Source organism: Phodopus roborovskii, unplaced genomic scaffold (genome assembly GCF_943737965.1).
Source record: "Phodopus roborovskii unplaced genomic scaffold, PHOROB, whole genome shotgun sequence".
Classification (NCBI taxonomy): Eukaryota; Metazoa; Chordata; class Mammalia; order Rodentia; family Cricetidae; genus Phodopus; species Phodopus roborovskii.
In genome coordinates, this window is record NW_026126448.1 from 9670669 (window position 1) to 9685680 (window position 15012).

Here is a 15012-nt window from a genome sequence, read left to right on the forward strand (position 1 = left end):
AAGTAATCCAACTGTAGTTTCCAGGCTAACAGTATGATAAATCACAAGTGGCCAGCAGACAAGGGCATGCTATGAGAACTGGAAGGAACCTTAACAAGTCCCTAGATGAGGAATTGGGGTTGAGAGGGAAGCTTCCCAGAACTTCAGGCTGATGAGCGGTTAAACTAAAACCCAAGTCCTGACACTGCCTCTCACTTACTTTACCTATCTGAGAAGACAGTAAGCAGGATCTGCCAGTGAGGATGCGCCAGACCTGGATAGAGCTGTGTGTGGAGCAGTGGGGAAGGAAGGGACTATGCTCAGTGATGTGCTCTGGATGAGAGGGGAGGAATGTACACACCTCATAAGTACATATAGGTACAATACTGTGGCTAGAGCACAAATCAGAAAGCCAGATTATCATTCTCTTGTCTTGGCTTCAAATTAGTGTCTGACGTGCATTGAGGGATGTATGTATTCTTTGGTTAAATAAAGACATATTGGCACGTCTACTACATACAGTATGATATACTGAAAGGCTTAGCATTTTGTAAAATTATATGTTAACGGACTCATGAGAAAAATAACAGGTAGTTTTAAATTTTGTTGTTAAGAGTACAAATAGCAATAATAACCCAGTAAGAATTTTACAGCATTTCAAAGAACTTGCTTAAGTTCTAATAATGAAGGACTGTTGGTAGCAAGTTTTGTTAACTTCAGTGGTATACCAATGACTTTTTTTTTTTTAATTAAAAAAATAATTAGGTGTATGAGTGTTTTGCCTGTGTACCACTTTAGTATCTGTTGCCCCCAAGGAAGTCAGAAGAGAGTGTCAGATCCAGTGGACATGGAGTTGTGAGCCACCATATGAGTGCTGGGAATAGACTCTGGGTCTTCTGAAAAAACAGCCAGTGCCCTTAACAGATGAGCCATCTCTCCAGTCGTCTGATGTCATTCTTGATTGATGTTATTGAAGCACATTAGAGTAGAATAGGGTAGAATGTAGCAGACAAGTGAAGTGGCTGTCAGCATGTTTCTTGTGCCTTTCTTCCTATGGGCTAATAAAACGGAAGACTGCTTTTTGGAGTCAGGTGGACTGAGTTTAAATCTTGTATTTTTGAAGTCAGTCTGTGTAGCCTAGACTGGACTTGAATCTGTGACCCTTCTGCCTCTTTTTTCTGAGTGTTGATATTGCATGTGTGTATCATTGTACCTGGATTTAACCCTAATCGCCTTAGTAGAAAATAAGGACTGTGAGAACAACTTTGTTGAAGGTCTTTGATGGATTCCAGGCATGTCCATGCACATAGGACTTGTATAGAGAGGCTGGTTGGTCTTTTCCTGACTTCCCTACCCAGGTCACTGCTGACATTGCCTTCTCCTTTCTAGGCCATCACGGAGCCATGAACCAGCAGCACATGATGCCTTCCCAAGCCTTCCAGATGCGGCGCTCTTTGCCTCCAGATGACATCCAGGATGACTTTGATTGGGATTCAATAGTGTAGGCTTGTTTCTGCAAGACAGCAGACTCCAGCATCCTTCTGTTTACTGAAAGGATGGATTAGAGTCCAGTTGAGAGAACAAAGTGATGTTCCAGTGCTATATAAATTCCTTTTGAAGACAATCAGAGATTCTAGCTGGGTAACTTAACTGCTTTTATCCGACCCAAGCAAGAACTACATGTTTGTCTCCCACCAGTGCCCTCTGTAGCTCCTAACTGTTGTGATTTGGACAGTTTTTTGCATATTTGTGTCAGTTTGATGTTAACCACAAGTGCCAGACTGATTTTTCAGACAGAGCCTATTTTGCTGCAAGCAGTTTATAAATACATATATGTAAATACATGTACAAACATTACTGAAAGGCTTCAAGTTTTTTCTAATTGGACTATTGTGTCTTAAGAAGAAAGTTACTGTCAGTTTTTATCCCTTGTTAGGCCATTTTCTGCAGGGTGCTTTCAGACAATGTAGGGAGCTAAAAGGAAACTGGTCTTTACAAATCCCAGTTTCCTTTGTTTAATCTCCAGAAATAGGGGTAATCATGAATTCCAGCGAGTAAGTGAAGGAACCTGGAGTTGGTACTCTCTGCAATGCAGAGGGTCTTTTGTTCCTGAGCAAGCTTGTGATGCAGGGAGTTGTAGAGCGTGTGTTATACCTTGTCAGTGTGTTTCCTCAGCTGCATTTTGAAAGCTCTGAAATGTGTGGACTAATTGAAGCTGGATATTGCTTGGCTCTTCAAACAAATCAATGTCTCCATATTCTTTTAAATATTTATTATTCAAAAGTTATTTTAATATTTATTGCTACTTTCTGTGAATGCACGGTTCTTTTGGGTTCACTAGGGAGAAATTTTCCTGAAAGCATGGTTATTTTTTTCTGGATAAAAGTTTACAGACAAAGACAATCAGAAATTTTGTCATTCTCTTTATCATCACTCCTTTTACCAGGTGAGTATGCTTCCTTACTTATCTTTCCTGCTGATGGAGACTTAATAGCAGCATAGGCATTTCCTGGAATTTGAACCAGAGTCTGTTTAGGCAGCAAGGCATAGAGGCAGGGTTTGTACAGAAGTGTCCTCACTGTTTTAGGTAGTACTCGAAGGGGCTGTAGCTCCAGAGTTTGTTTCAGTCTTGTGCTGTGACTATGTGACTTGCTGTTGTGTGCCCCACAGAGGAACGTCTGGGAGCTTCTATTGGTTGGTTTGTTCCATATTATCACAGTTTGCATGGGTTGATTGTGTTGATTTATAATGAAAGTAGAAGAAAGGAGAGTCTCCTCCCCACAGTGAGTAGGTTTCTAATTGGTTTTTATGGGGTGGGGGATCTGTTTTAATGAGGAAATGGATTCTGAAAATCAAGGAAAAATAACTTCTCATCAGTTACTTGTTAGTGTCTCTGGGCTCAGCAATGCTAACTAAGCCTCAGTAAGTCTGTGGTAGAGAGAGAGAGAGAGAGAGAGAGAGAGAGAGAGAGAGAGAGAGAGAGAGAGAGAGAGAGAGAGAGAGAGAGAGAGTGTGTGTGTGAGAGAGGGGGGGTGTATTAATGGAGTGTTACCTTGAATAGGAAAAATGGAGAGCTTTGTACATCTCTGTTGTTTGGGTATCTCTTGGCATGAAAAGGAAGCTCAGATACAGCTCCTCAGATAAGTGAAAATCGGGGTTCTCAAACAGTAGCCAACAGGCCTCTCTCAGAAGGATCAGGCAAGATGGAATGGCTGCCTGCAGAGGAAAGAAAGCATGGGAAGATGGGGTTTCCAGTAGTTTATTCAAGTCTCTGTTTTTTGGACACCAAAACAGCTGCTCCATGACTAGGATTGCTACTAGCAGTGTGCACTTTAAAAAAATTGGGTGTTGGAGTACTGTAGTCTCTGAAACAGAATGGCTTGGGTAGGACTACTGTTCACAATTTTACAAATTATGTGAAGCTAATTTCCAATTTGGCAATTATTTACTGATTTGCAGTGATTGACATATTTATTAATATATAAACTGACCAAGAATGGCACTTGAGTACAGACTCCTCACTCTTCTGTGGTCCCTGTTCCCCAGGGTTCAGCAGGCCCAGAGGGCTGTGGCCAGGCAGGGCTACCTGATGGGTGCAGAGTCCCTCTAGTGGCCATTTCTGGGCAAGTTCTTTTGGGCTTAAATTGACTTTGGGGTAAAGACTAATAAACATACATAAACAGATGGGGTGCTCTGTCCAGGAGAAGAGTCCGACTGGCATTTGTGGCAGTGTTTGAAATGTAAGTGTATTCTTGTGTGTTCCTGTAAATATTTAATACGTGTCTCTCAGATGTCCTTGAAGTGGGAAGGGATCGATCTTGGGATAATTTCAAATGGAATAGAGTATTTTGATATGTTCATCGAGGGTGATGTGTACATACCTATATTGTATATATGTGGTGACATGCATTGGCTTTTGTGCAGAAACAACCTGCTCTCTGTGCTGCTGTTGAACAGTCAGTGTTTTAATGTTTCTACAGTTTTCCTATTGCACGATTTCATATTCTGCCGATGGTGAGTGGCACCCATTCTTTGTAACCGTTTAGTGCTGTAAAGAAATATTCCAAGTGTCATTAGGATTGTCGCTGCCAGAACTGATATGCATGGATGGCACTTAAAATAAATATATTATGATAACTGTATTTGCAGCCTTATGGTCTGTGTCATTTGCTACAGTTGAGGGAGCCAGATTGGAACCTGTGGCCAGGCCACGAAGCCCTTGTGAGTTTGAGACTGTGCCCATGCATTGCTGCCTCAACACTGAACTTGGTTATTTAATCTCTGTACTTCTCTTTCCTGAGCTGAGCAGACACTTGGGGGAAGCTCTCCAGAGAGAATCCCAGAGATGAGGGGAGTGCAGACTTGCCCAGGACAAGGAACAAGCAGCACCTAGCCTGAGAGGCCACATTGCAAGTTTCCCTGGTGAGGAGAACATTGGTATAGAGTGCCCCTTTAGAGAAGCACTGCAGGTCAGCCTCCAGAGGGCCTGAGACCAATGCTTAGTCTCTCTGACACTGGTGTTCTGCATCCTGCCTGGGGGCGTGATTAGAGTGTGGAGAGTGGGTTGAGGTGGGAGCAGGTTCAGAAAGGGCTTAGCAACAGACATACAATAAGCTTGGAGATCTGTACATGGGCAGAGTCTCCATTCATCTGAGAGAGCAGAGCTTCACCACTCTGACGGTGTAGCCAAAGATTCTAAGTTACCCGCACACACTGCAGGGGCCATCAGTGTTGTGTTTACAGATGGGAACAGGCTCAGAAAGGAGAATGTGCCTCAGCTGTTACCTTTAGTCATGGATTTAGGATGATTCTGTCTGGGGCAGACTCCAAAACTCTTTTCAGCTTCACAGTTTTCCAAAGCCAAGGACAGTAACTACTCACCACTGTGTGTGTGTGTGTGTGTGTGTGTGTGTGTGTGTGTGTGTGTGTGTGTGTGTGTGTGTGTACACGTATGTACGTACATCTCTTAGAGGGCAACCCTGAGGGCTATGTTGCCATTGCAGCAAGTTTTGCTTACCTACTGTTGATTGCCATGCAGGTAGGGTATACCTCATCTGCTCAGAGGAAGTGGGAATTGTCATTGTGCTGCATGTGTATTTCTCTCAACATGTAACTCTGAGGTCTTTACATGTGACCTATTACTGCTGGGTAAAGCATCCTGAACAAACCATGGGAATGGCCTTAGAAAAGTGATTAATGCTATCATCTTTTTTTTTTTTTTTTAACATTGGTGCATGTATGTGTGTGAGATTGTACAGATTCCCATCCCATGGAACAGGTTATAGATAAGTTGTGAGCTGTTGTGTGGGTACTGAGAATTGAACTCAGGACCTCTGAAACTCTTAACTCTTAACTGCCAAGCCATCTCTTCATCCCCTACCATCATATTTTGTTGAAAGCATTCAGACCCAGTAAAGGAGGCAGCTTGTGCCAAGTCACACAGCTACTTAGGGGAAACTGAGGGAAAGGATGGGAGTCAGTGACCTAGCAGCAGCCAGACTTCCTATAAACAAGTGGGAGGGATGGTCCTGCTCAGGAGGTAAAGCCACTTGCCCCCAGGGTTGATGACTTGAGTTCAGTCCCCTCAACTAGTGCTGGAAGGAGAGAACCAACTTCCACAAGTTGTCCTCTGACCCACTCCTCTCCTCGTGGGCACATTGTCTAACTTGATTTACTGTAACCTGAGGGTGTGGTGGTGTAAAGAATGGACAGCTTTGGAGAAGTAAGGTACACTGCAATTGCAGTGTGCTCACAGACTTTAAATGTTAGGGCTGTGTGAGATGGAATGTGTGTGTGAGCAGAACATCTCACTGTGAATGTGCCCGTGGCTGGTGCAGTGGGCCGTGTGAATGGCCCTTGGAGGTGGTAAGCAGCCTCTGGAGCTGAGGGACAGACTGCAGCAAAGACAGGCAGCACATGGACTTGCTGAGCTAGTCGCTTTGTTGGTTTCTTCTGGAGTAAATTCAAGAGAGATTTTAAAACTTCCTCCTGTGCCCCCCCCCATCAACTGTCAAATCAATGTGGGAAAAGCAATTGGCTGCGTGCAAACCAGATTCCAGCCCCCATAAGGGCAGTTCCCAGCTCTTGAGCAATGTCCCACACAACATGGGCCCCAGTACAGGATGGACAGGTCCTGTTTCTCCCAAATACCTGGAGTAAATCATCATATTCAGTCTTAGAAAACAACCCCTGGGCCTCATTGTGATGTCTCTTATATGAGGTGGTGGCACTGGCCTTTAATCCACACACTCAAGAAGGAGAGATAAGAGGATCTCTCTGAGTTCAAGTCTAGTCTGGTCTGCATAGCTAGTTTTAGGGCTACGTAGAGAGAACTTCTCTCAAAACAATAAAGCATCTGAGGCACAGAGAGATAACTAACTTACTTGCCCTGGAGTATCCTGCTCTAATAAAAGCAGGTGTTTAAAATCATGGCACATAAGCCTGATGTTGGTGGCACACACCTTTAGCCCCAGCACTCAGGAGGCAGAGGCAGGTGGATCTCTGTGAGTTCGAGGCCAGCCTAATCTACAGAGCCAGTTCCAGGACAGGCTCCAAAGCAATACTGAGAAACCCTGTCTTGAAAAACAAAACAAAAATCGTGGCACATGCCATTAATCCCAGCATTCAGGAAACTGGGACAGGTGGATCTCTTGAGTTTGAGACTGGCCTGGTCTACAGAGTGAATTCTAGAACAGCCAGGGCTACACAGAGAAACCCTGTCAACAAAAACAAAACTCATATAAATCAAAGGCTACAGGAAATGCCAGTGTCCACCAGGGGGCAGTACTGCCAGCTGCTTGCCTGTTTTCCAGAAGGGTTACTTCAACTCTGAGCTGTGCTGCTCCTTTGCAACCCCCAGAGCTTACAAAGGAAGAGGAGCCAACCCTCCCTGTCTGTGTCCCCTCCTCTTTGTGGTAACTGCTGGCTGGAGACTCCGAGCCTGAAGTTCTCAGCCTATGTGGGGTTACTGCACAGCTGCCTTGGCTGGATCATAATGAAGCTCACCACCCCCAGGGATGTCACCCCAGATCTTCTGCTGGCCTGGGATCTGCTGATGAAAGAACTGATACTCTTCCCACAGGCGCTGCTCAGGCAGGCCCCACACCTTCCTCCCCAACCCTGCCTATGAGCCTGAGTGGGCCTGGATGGTGCCCCATGCACTGCTCCAACAGGCGCATAATGATTATTGCCACCATTTGCTAGCTCCCTGCCCGGTACTTGACAGCCATTATCTGCCTCAGCAACTCCCAGCCACCTCGTGAGGTCAGTGCCATTATCTGCCTTTTACTGCTGGGTATTGCCACTCTGAGAGGTGAAGTGTTGGCCCAAAGGTCACTCCTAGTGTGAGGGGGAGGCCAGAGCCCAGATCTGCCTCATTCTGGTCTGGGCTTTCCATAGAGGCCGATTTCCTCTTCCACACAGTCCCAGGTGCCCTTGACCTTCCTTTTCCCAACCTAACCTACCCTAGAATCTGCCCACTTTCCTGTTGAAGAATGTCAGCTCTTTGCCCTCGGTGACCCCCACGCACACACATATACACCGGTCAGAGAGCAGCTTCCCGTCCCAGACAAATAATAAAGATGTCAGAACATCTCTCGGCTTCTTTTCCCATTCCTGAGTGATGCTCAGGTGGCAGGAATGGTCCTGGTTCTCTCAAGTGTGGGTGTGTGAGGCTGTGTGTGTGCATGCACACTTGTGTACATGTTTTCATGCTTGTATCCACACATGTGAATACATGCTTATATGGGTGTGGAGGCCCCTGACTTGAAGTCGGGTCAGTGAGACAGGTTCTCAAATCAAACCCAAAGCTTTCTGATAATGGCTACTTTTGCTAGCCAGCTTGCCTTGGGGAATTCCACCTCCACCTTCCAAGGCTGCCAACCCACCCAGCATTTATGTGGGTTCTGGGGATCCAAACATCAATTCCTAGGGTTGCTCAGCAGATTGGAGGAGGAGGAACAGGTCAGAAGGGTAGGGAGGCTCCTCAGTCTTTGCTTAGGAGCAGCTCTCTCCTCTTGTGAGGTCCTGTATCCTGGGCAACGCTCACCTGGGATCAAGCTTCTTACCCAGGTGCTTTTGGGGTTGGGCCCCATGAATCTCCTATAGATATCTTTTTTTCCTCATCATATGCCTGGCTTGCTCTGTTGCCACTCTCTCTGGTAGTTTTGAGCTAGATGGCAGATGTGTGCCTATGCCTACGCAGGCTTTCTCATCTTAGCAGAAGTGTAACCCTTGCCATTTGGCCTGTAGTCTAGATTGCTGCAGACCTCAGATCCTAACACAACTGGTGCTTGCGGCAATGGGGAGAAAATGAGCTTTGGAGTCAGGTTCTAGGAGTCTTGGTGAGCAACACACTCCCTTCCCTGAGCCTCACTTGCCTCTTTAACAGGGGAACAAAACAACTTACCTCAGAGTGATGTTGAAATGCCAGCTGGACGCTGCACATAGGTCCAAAGGAACATCCTTCCACTCCTCCCTCTGCTCTGACCAAGTTGCCAAAAAAACAGCTGCCCTTCTACCCCTCCCCCCACTCCCTGCCCATACCTGCCAAGATGGAATATTCCCTTCCTTCTTGTACACTTGCTTTCTAGTTACAGCTCACCATTTACCCTCAACCCTCTGCTGAAGGGAAAGTCTTTGTACATAGCGGCTCTGCCAAGATCTTAAACTGTCACCAGGCAAGTGCCCAAGGCTGGTGCTGTTGAGCCCTGCTGTACCTCAGTCCAGGCCAGCTTTCCTCCCCTGGACCTCCAGGTCTACACCTGTTGGTCAGTCACTTCTACCAACAGGCATATGGTAGCCTGGCCTCAGGAAACAGCCCCAGGCTTTCCTCTCACAGCTCCTAGTGTGTCCTACAAGGAGTCCAGTGGAGTCTGCCCATGCCCTGTCTAAGCTTGGGTTCCTGAGGGTGTGGGTGGGTGTGTAGGGCACTCCTGAGGGTGGGCACTCTAGCCGAGTCTACTTCCTGCCCTCCAGGATGGAGGTTGTCTCAGTGAGATACCTCCAGGACGGGGAGGAGGCAGCTGCTGTGTGAATGGGAGCAGATGGTGAACGAGTGTCCATCGTCTCATCTGGGCTAGCCACAGGGGGATGACTAGGCTGGGCAAACAAGCAGACACACCCTCTCCACTCCCCAGCTGCCCCCTTAAGTATCAAGAGAAATCGCCCACCAACCTGGGGCCTGGGGGAGGGGAAACTGGGCTTAGGCTCTGGCCAGGGCCTCCAAGCCCCACCAGCTGCCACTCCCTGTATGGCACTGGGCATTCTGGTTAGGTCATCCATTTTCTCTGCGGCGTGGGCACTGCCGACTCGGCGAGCTGCTTCTCTTCTTTCCCTTGAAGGGGAAGTGTGTGTGATGCCAGCAACAGTCCAGGAGGCCCTGCGCTGTGCAGAGTGGAAGATCAGGTTTTCCTTTGGCATTTGAGAAAATTGGATTTGGTTCTGGAATTTACAGCTATATGACCACAGTTGTCACCAAATCACCTGGCAGTAAATCTGAAAAACCGTGCCTTCCCCAGGGCTGAAGGCGCCCAGAGCTTGTGTTTACATGTGTGCTGTTGGCCCTGTGCCTTTCTGCAGTACACAGTCAATACAGCTGTACCCAACAGCCATGTATGTACATGGCCTTGGGAAGTCAGGGTTTCTCAATCTCACTGAGCTTGTTTGCCACCCCCACCCCTTAAAATGGGATTATACAGTTATTACGTACTCATTTCCACTTGTTGCCAGAGCTGTTAGGAGGCTCACAGCCATTGGAATTCTTAGGCTGTTACAGCTTCCTATAGGTTTCTATGGCAACCAGAGAGTGCTACACCCTCTGAAGCACATTTACAAGCTTTGCAGGTTGAACTGAAATGCAGGTCACACCTCTCTCAAGGTCACACAGATGTGTGTTCAGGCTTTCTGGGCCTTTTTTCCGTTTAGGCCTGGGGCTCACAGGAGTCCTGGGAGGACCACATCTCTAGTGGACCTGACCCATTAGGTACCTGCAGTCACAATGAGGTCACCTAGGCACAGCCTTTAAACCAAATCTGTTGCTCAAAAGGAATAGTGGCAGTCTCCTTGGGAAGCCCCAGCACCTAGCAGAGTAGTGACGGTCTGTAGCCAGAGCTGCATAGCCTTCTGCCTGGGCCTTGGCCCAGCTAATCTCAGGAGTTGTTAGCCACAGTTGTCAACTGCTGTGGGTATCAGTGCTTGGGACAAGCCCTGGCACCTTCTGGATCCCCTCTAGACATGGGGGCATTCACTGGCTTGCAGGCCTTGTCTGAACATTGGGCATACAGGTTATGCTGTTGGCTTCTGGCAGGCTGGCTCAGAGTGTGATGGGAAGGCCTCCAGGGGGCCAGAAAAGTAGAAGTAGTCATAACTCCGGGGTTCAGGAGCCCCTGAAAGTAGCTAGAAAATACTGAAATCTGCAGTGGAACTGTCCTTTTCACCAATCTTTAGCACAGAAAGCTAAGACTCTGGTCATGTGACTTTTAAAAGATGAAATCTAGGGGGAGCTTAGCTCGAAGACTTGAGCTCTATTTTCCCCTCCCACTCCTATGTAGTGCTTTGAGGCCTTGGTTAAATGGTGCCTCTGCAGGGGCTAAATCATGACCTTGAGTACCAGCCAGGTAGTCTGGCTTTCCTCTGAGGTTTGGGGTAGCAGCTAGTTATCCCTAGATGTGATGCAGCCAGGTCCAGGAGGCGCTGTGGCTTGGAAGGCCATGGAAGTGTGCTGGCTTGCCAGAGAGGTGGCCTTGGAATATGTGAAGCCCAAATAAGGTCACGAAGTGATGGGGCGAGGCATGCAGGGTGCTGAGGACAAGCCTCCAGATTCAGGGTGCAAGCTTGAGGGTCCACGAGTACAACAAATGTCCAACCTGTAGCAGTTTCAATGCAGTCTGATAAGGCCGTATGTTCCCTGAAAAGGAGATGAGGCTGAACTGGCCCCAGGTTGGCCAAGGGCAGTAGTTGGAATGGAAAGAGAAAGAGGTTCCTACTTTTCAGAAGTCCTTGGGGTTGGATAGGGCCAGACTCAAAGGGATAGGACCTATTAGCTTCTTCCTCTCTCCCACAGTGAAACTGCATCATCCTGACAGGCAGATGGAGCAGCTACTGGGCAGAAGAGGCAGTAGGGGTGGAAACCCCCTCCCCCCAAGCACAGCCACACCCTAGGGAAGACAAGAGCCACCTTGCGTCAGAAAAGGTTCCTCTAGCCCAGTCCACCCTAAAGCCAAATCAAATCCCAGCACAGTCTTATATGCTCCCACGTCATCCTAGACCGAACCCAAATCATAAACCCAGCCCCACCCTACCTCCAACCTCACTGCAAACTACGCAGTTGTAACCCCCACAAGGAATCCGAACCCATCCCAGTGCTCATTACTCTCCACCTCAAGCTCTATCCTACCCTGGCATCCACTTCCAAACCCAACCCTAACACTCACCATCCCCAAAGCCCAGCCCAGTCCTCATGTTAGCCCAACTTGTGCCTGTCACCCCAGGGTACCGCAGAACTGTCCCCTGCTCTTTCTCCCCTACCACTTCATTTCTCCCATTCACAGCATCTGTGACCTCATCTCCAACCCAGCTCACTGGTACCCTGCAACTGCATGTCCCTGCTCAGATGCACCCTCACTAGGCCCTTAAGCCCACCTATCACTCAGCAGAGGCCAGCAGGGAGTGCATGAACTCCATATGTACTTGTCTGCAGGCACACAGACGCCACTGTTCCCTGAAGTACACACCCACCTCCTCACATGCATGTATAAACAGACACACGTCAGAACCTGCACACACTCCTAGCATATACACATCTAAAGACACCTCAGCACACACATTCATCCTTAACGTAGGCACATACACTCTTTAGGGTACACATGCATATAGTCAAGCACGTACACACACCTCAGTGTATGTTATACTCTGCCTTACATAGGCACACATACAGTACACTCAATGTAGACATAGACATACACAAACACGCCTTTGCACAAAGCCCTTTCAGAGTGCCTCCATACATCCTTCAATACACCAATATACATAACTCATACACATCTCAGTGTACACATACACACTTCAGTGTATTACAAGACACATCTCAGTACATGCAGGGATTTGCACTTGACCCCACAGTGGTGGTGGTGTGGGGGAGATCTAGCTTAGGATAGCATGTCAGGACCAAATGTTCCCCGCCCCTGGGTAAGGCACTTTCTAGTCCCTTCTCAGGCTCCTTTCCCTCCAGGCCCTTCAGTACTAACTCTGCCATCCAGGGATGCTGTCCCTTGCCCTGGCTATATGGGCATGCAGCCTGTGTGGTGGAGCAGCAGGAAGAAAAGGGGGGGCAGGGCTCATACACTCTAGTCCTGCAGTGAGCCACACTGCGTTAGGTATGCTCAACCCCAACGGGCCAGGTTGGAGGGTCCCAGGTCCACATAGCTCCATCTCAGCCACTGATAGCAGGGCAGGGCAGGACAGAGGGGCCATACCCCCTGAGGACTGCTGTAACTGGGCTAGGTAGGTGGTCATTAGAGGAGACAGGGGGGACCAAGAGCTGCTGCTGCTGTTCAGGTAACAGTACCTTCATCAAGGGCTTCCTGTGTGCCGGGACCTTGAGTCCTCATAGACTCCCTAGCACAAGGGCATCTGCCAACCGTGGAGATGTTCACATTGGTCTGTGTAGAGAAACTGATGGGGAACGATGGGAGACATCTGCCAGTGACTCGCAGGTGGTGGGATTTGAATGCATGCCTAAGGATGGCAGAGTTGATTTACAGAGACCAAGCCTGGTGTCTGGGTCTTGCGTTCCCAATCTCCCCATTCTCATTTCTCTGGGCGCACTTACTCTTCGCATCCCCCTGAACATTCTAGGTTCAGCTCACTTCTTGCTCCTAACACAGGCTCTGTAGACAAAAGTACCCCATCCCCAGGCCTCTGCATTGGCTTGACCTCCTGTCCCTGGTGGGAGATGCCTCTTTCATAGTCTCCACGCCCATGTTAAATGGCCCTGTCTCTGTTGTCGTCATAGTCACCTTTCTGGGCCTCTTTCTTCAAGGGCAGGGCTGGGTCTGCAGGGCCTGGCCCAGAGTAAATGCAGGGCCCAGCCCAGCTGTGGGTCAAAGTAGTGCCTGGGGAGGGGCTGGGGCTCTGTTGATCTCTTATCTCCCAGGCTCCCTTGGTCTTATCTGATGGGGCTCAACAGGCAACAGATGAGGCTGACAAGGTCCCAGGGTTACTGAGTAACTCTGGCCTCTTTAAAAGTCCCACTGTTTACCCCTGACACCCAGCATGGGCCACTTCTCTGCCTGGCGCACTGCTGCCATGAATGCCTGTTTGCTCTCTCTGCTGTGCCTCCTGGGTGCCTTGGCTGTCCTGGCAGAGGGGGTCACTGTGCAGGTATGGCCCTATCCCAACTTAGTCTGGCCCATCCTTGGAATCCTGAAACGAGGGATGGGCTTCCTCTGGGACCCCTGAGTCCTACTAGCCATGCAATTTCCCCTTTCAAACATGGGGGAGAAAAAAAATAACAGAGACAGCGAGAAATAACAGCTGGGATAGACAGTGATTGAGTGCCTGGAGCCGTGTACACTGCAACTTGCCAGTATTGGGGAGGAGAGGTTGTTAGTGGCATTTCACAGAACAGAAATGTGAGCTTTACAAAGGTTCCAAAACAGCCAAAGCGGGTGGCTGGGAAGGGAGATGGCTGGACTCAGGTCTAGCCCTGGTTCCCCCATCTTGCACTTGCCTGCAGCATCAGGCGTGGTCCCAGGCATCAACTCCACCTCATGGAGACCTGGACGGTGGGGCATACCTATCCGTGACACCAGACACAAGCTGGACTGTCAGCGAGCAGGGGTCCTGCTTGCTCAGGGAGACCTCTGAGGTGGAGGCCCCCTGACAAGAGAAGACAGTCTAGGCTAGCTTACTTGCAGGTCAGCAACTGCATCCCTGGCTGTCCTCAGCTGCTTCCCTATTCCCCTCATGATAGCGTGTAGAACTCCAGGCCTCTTGGAAGCCCAGGGGCACAGAGGTCTGACTTCACACTGCCCCACAGATGGTCCCAAGCCAGCCACCCAGGTTGGGGCTGCCTGCAGCCTGGCCTCATGCTCTGGTTGTCTCTTTCAGGATGGAGACCTTTCCTTTCCTCTGGAGTCAGTGAAACAGCTTAAGGACCTCCAGGAGGTACCAGAGTCCCTGCTGGTGAGTCACAAGAGGTTTGCTCCCAGGCTTCTTGTGCCTGCGGCACCACCGCTGTGCAGACACCCTAAATTTCCAGAAGCGCTGAGGCCCCTCTGCAAGAAACCCAATGCTGAGGAGATTCTGCAGAGGCTAGGTGAGTGGCTTCTTGGCTAGTGTGGCTGGGGTGTTCACTGATTGGTGGTGCTTGAGGAGGAGATGTGCTCTGATTGGTTAATCCTAAATTGGGTCTTCATTCAGAAGCATGGCTTAAAAGGAACCCTGTGTCCAGTCTTCTGGCCACAATAACTCCATCCCTGTTCTGGGTAGGAGCTGCATTGATTGGCTGCCTTCAGGAATTCATAGGCCCCATGTGAGGCAGGAAGCCCAAAGGGTCAGAGGAGATTAACCTTGGTGGCTGGCAACAAATACCCAAACTCTGTTTGGAAAGAGCCAGGGATTATGAGGGAAGGGTGGCTGTCTCTTACCAGGCTCCTTCTCTCTTGACCAGAGGCCATTGCTCAGGACCCAAATACATGTGAGATCTGTGCCTACGCTGCCTGCACTGGATGTTAGGATGGCATTGCTTGTCTTCTCGGCCTGCATGGAAGCCCCTTCTACCTTCTAGAAGCAGGGATGGGGGGGGGCTGACGAGCTCCCACCCCCAGCATCTCAACCTACCCTGCCGAGGGTAGGGAGAGGCTGAGGAGACAGTTACCTGGGAAGTCCTACCTGGGAGCTGTGCTAACCCTCAGTCAGTACACCAGACTCCTAACCTTGGGGGCTGTGCTAACCCTCAGTCAATAAACCAGACAACTCCAGGACTCTGTGTTTTGCCTGCCTTCTCCTGCTATCAGTCCTGCAGTGCTGACG

General features: G+C 49.0%; 2 protein-coding genes across 4 annotated transcripts in view; both read left to right on the top strand.

Moving 5' to 3' along the window:
- Foxj3 (forkhead box J3) overlaps positions 1 to 4121 on the top strand; it is a 94381-nt gene extending 90260 nt beyond the window's left edge. For all 3 annotated transcript variants that reach the window (XM_051188655.1, XM_051188657.1, XM_051188656.1), the window contains one exon: positions 1369 to 4121. In XM_051188655.1, coding sequence (XP_051044612.1) covers positions 1369 to 1484 — 116 coding nt within the window. In that variant the 3' untranslated portion in view covers positions 1485 to 4121. The remainder of the gene's footprint in view (positions 1 to 1368) is intronic.
- An 8864-nt stretch (positions 4122 to 12985) lies between these two features.
- Guca2a (guanylate cyclase activator 2A) lies at positions 12986 to 14759 on the top strand. The gene is made up of 3 exons (XM_051188315.1): positions 12986 to 13359; positions 14089 to 14296; positions 14651 to 14759. The coding sequence occupies exons 1-3, from the start codon at positions 13252 to 13254 to the stop codon at positions 14713 to 14715; spliced, it is 381 nt and encodes a 126-aa protein (XP_051044272.1). The 5' UTR covers positions 12986 to 13251; the 3' UTR covers positions 14716 to 14759.
- Positions 14760 to 15012: the final 253 nt, after the last annotated feature.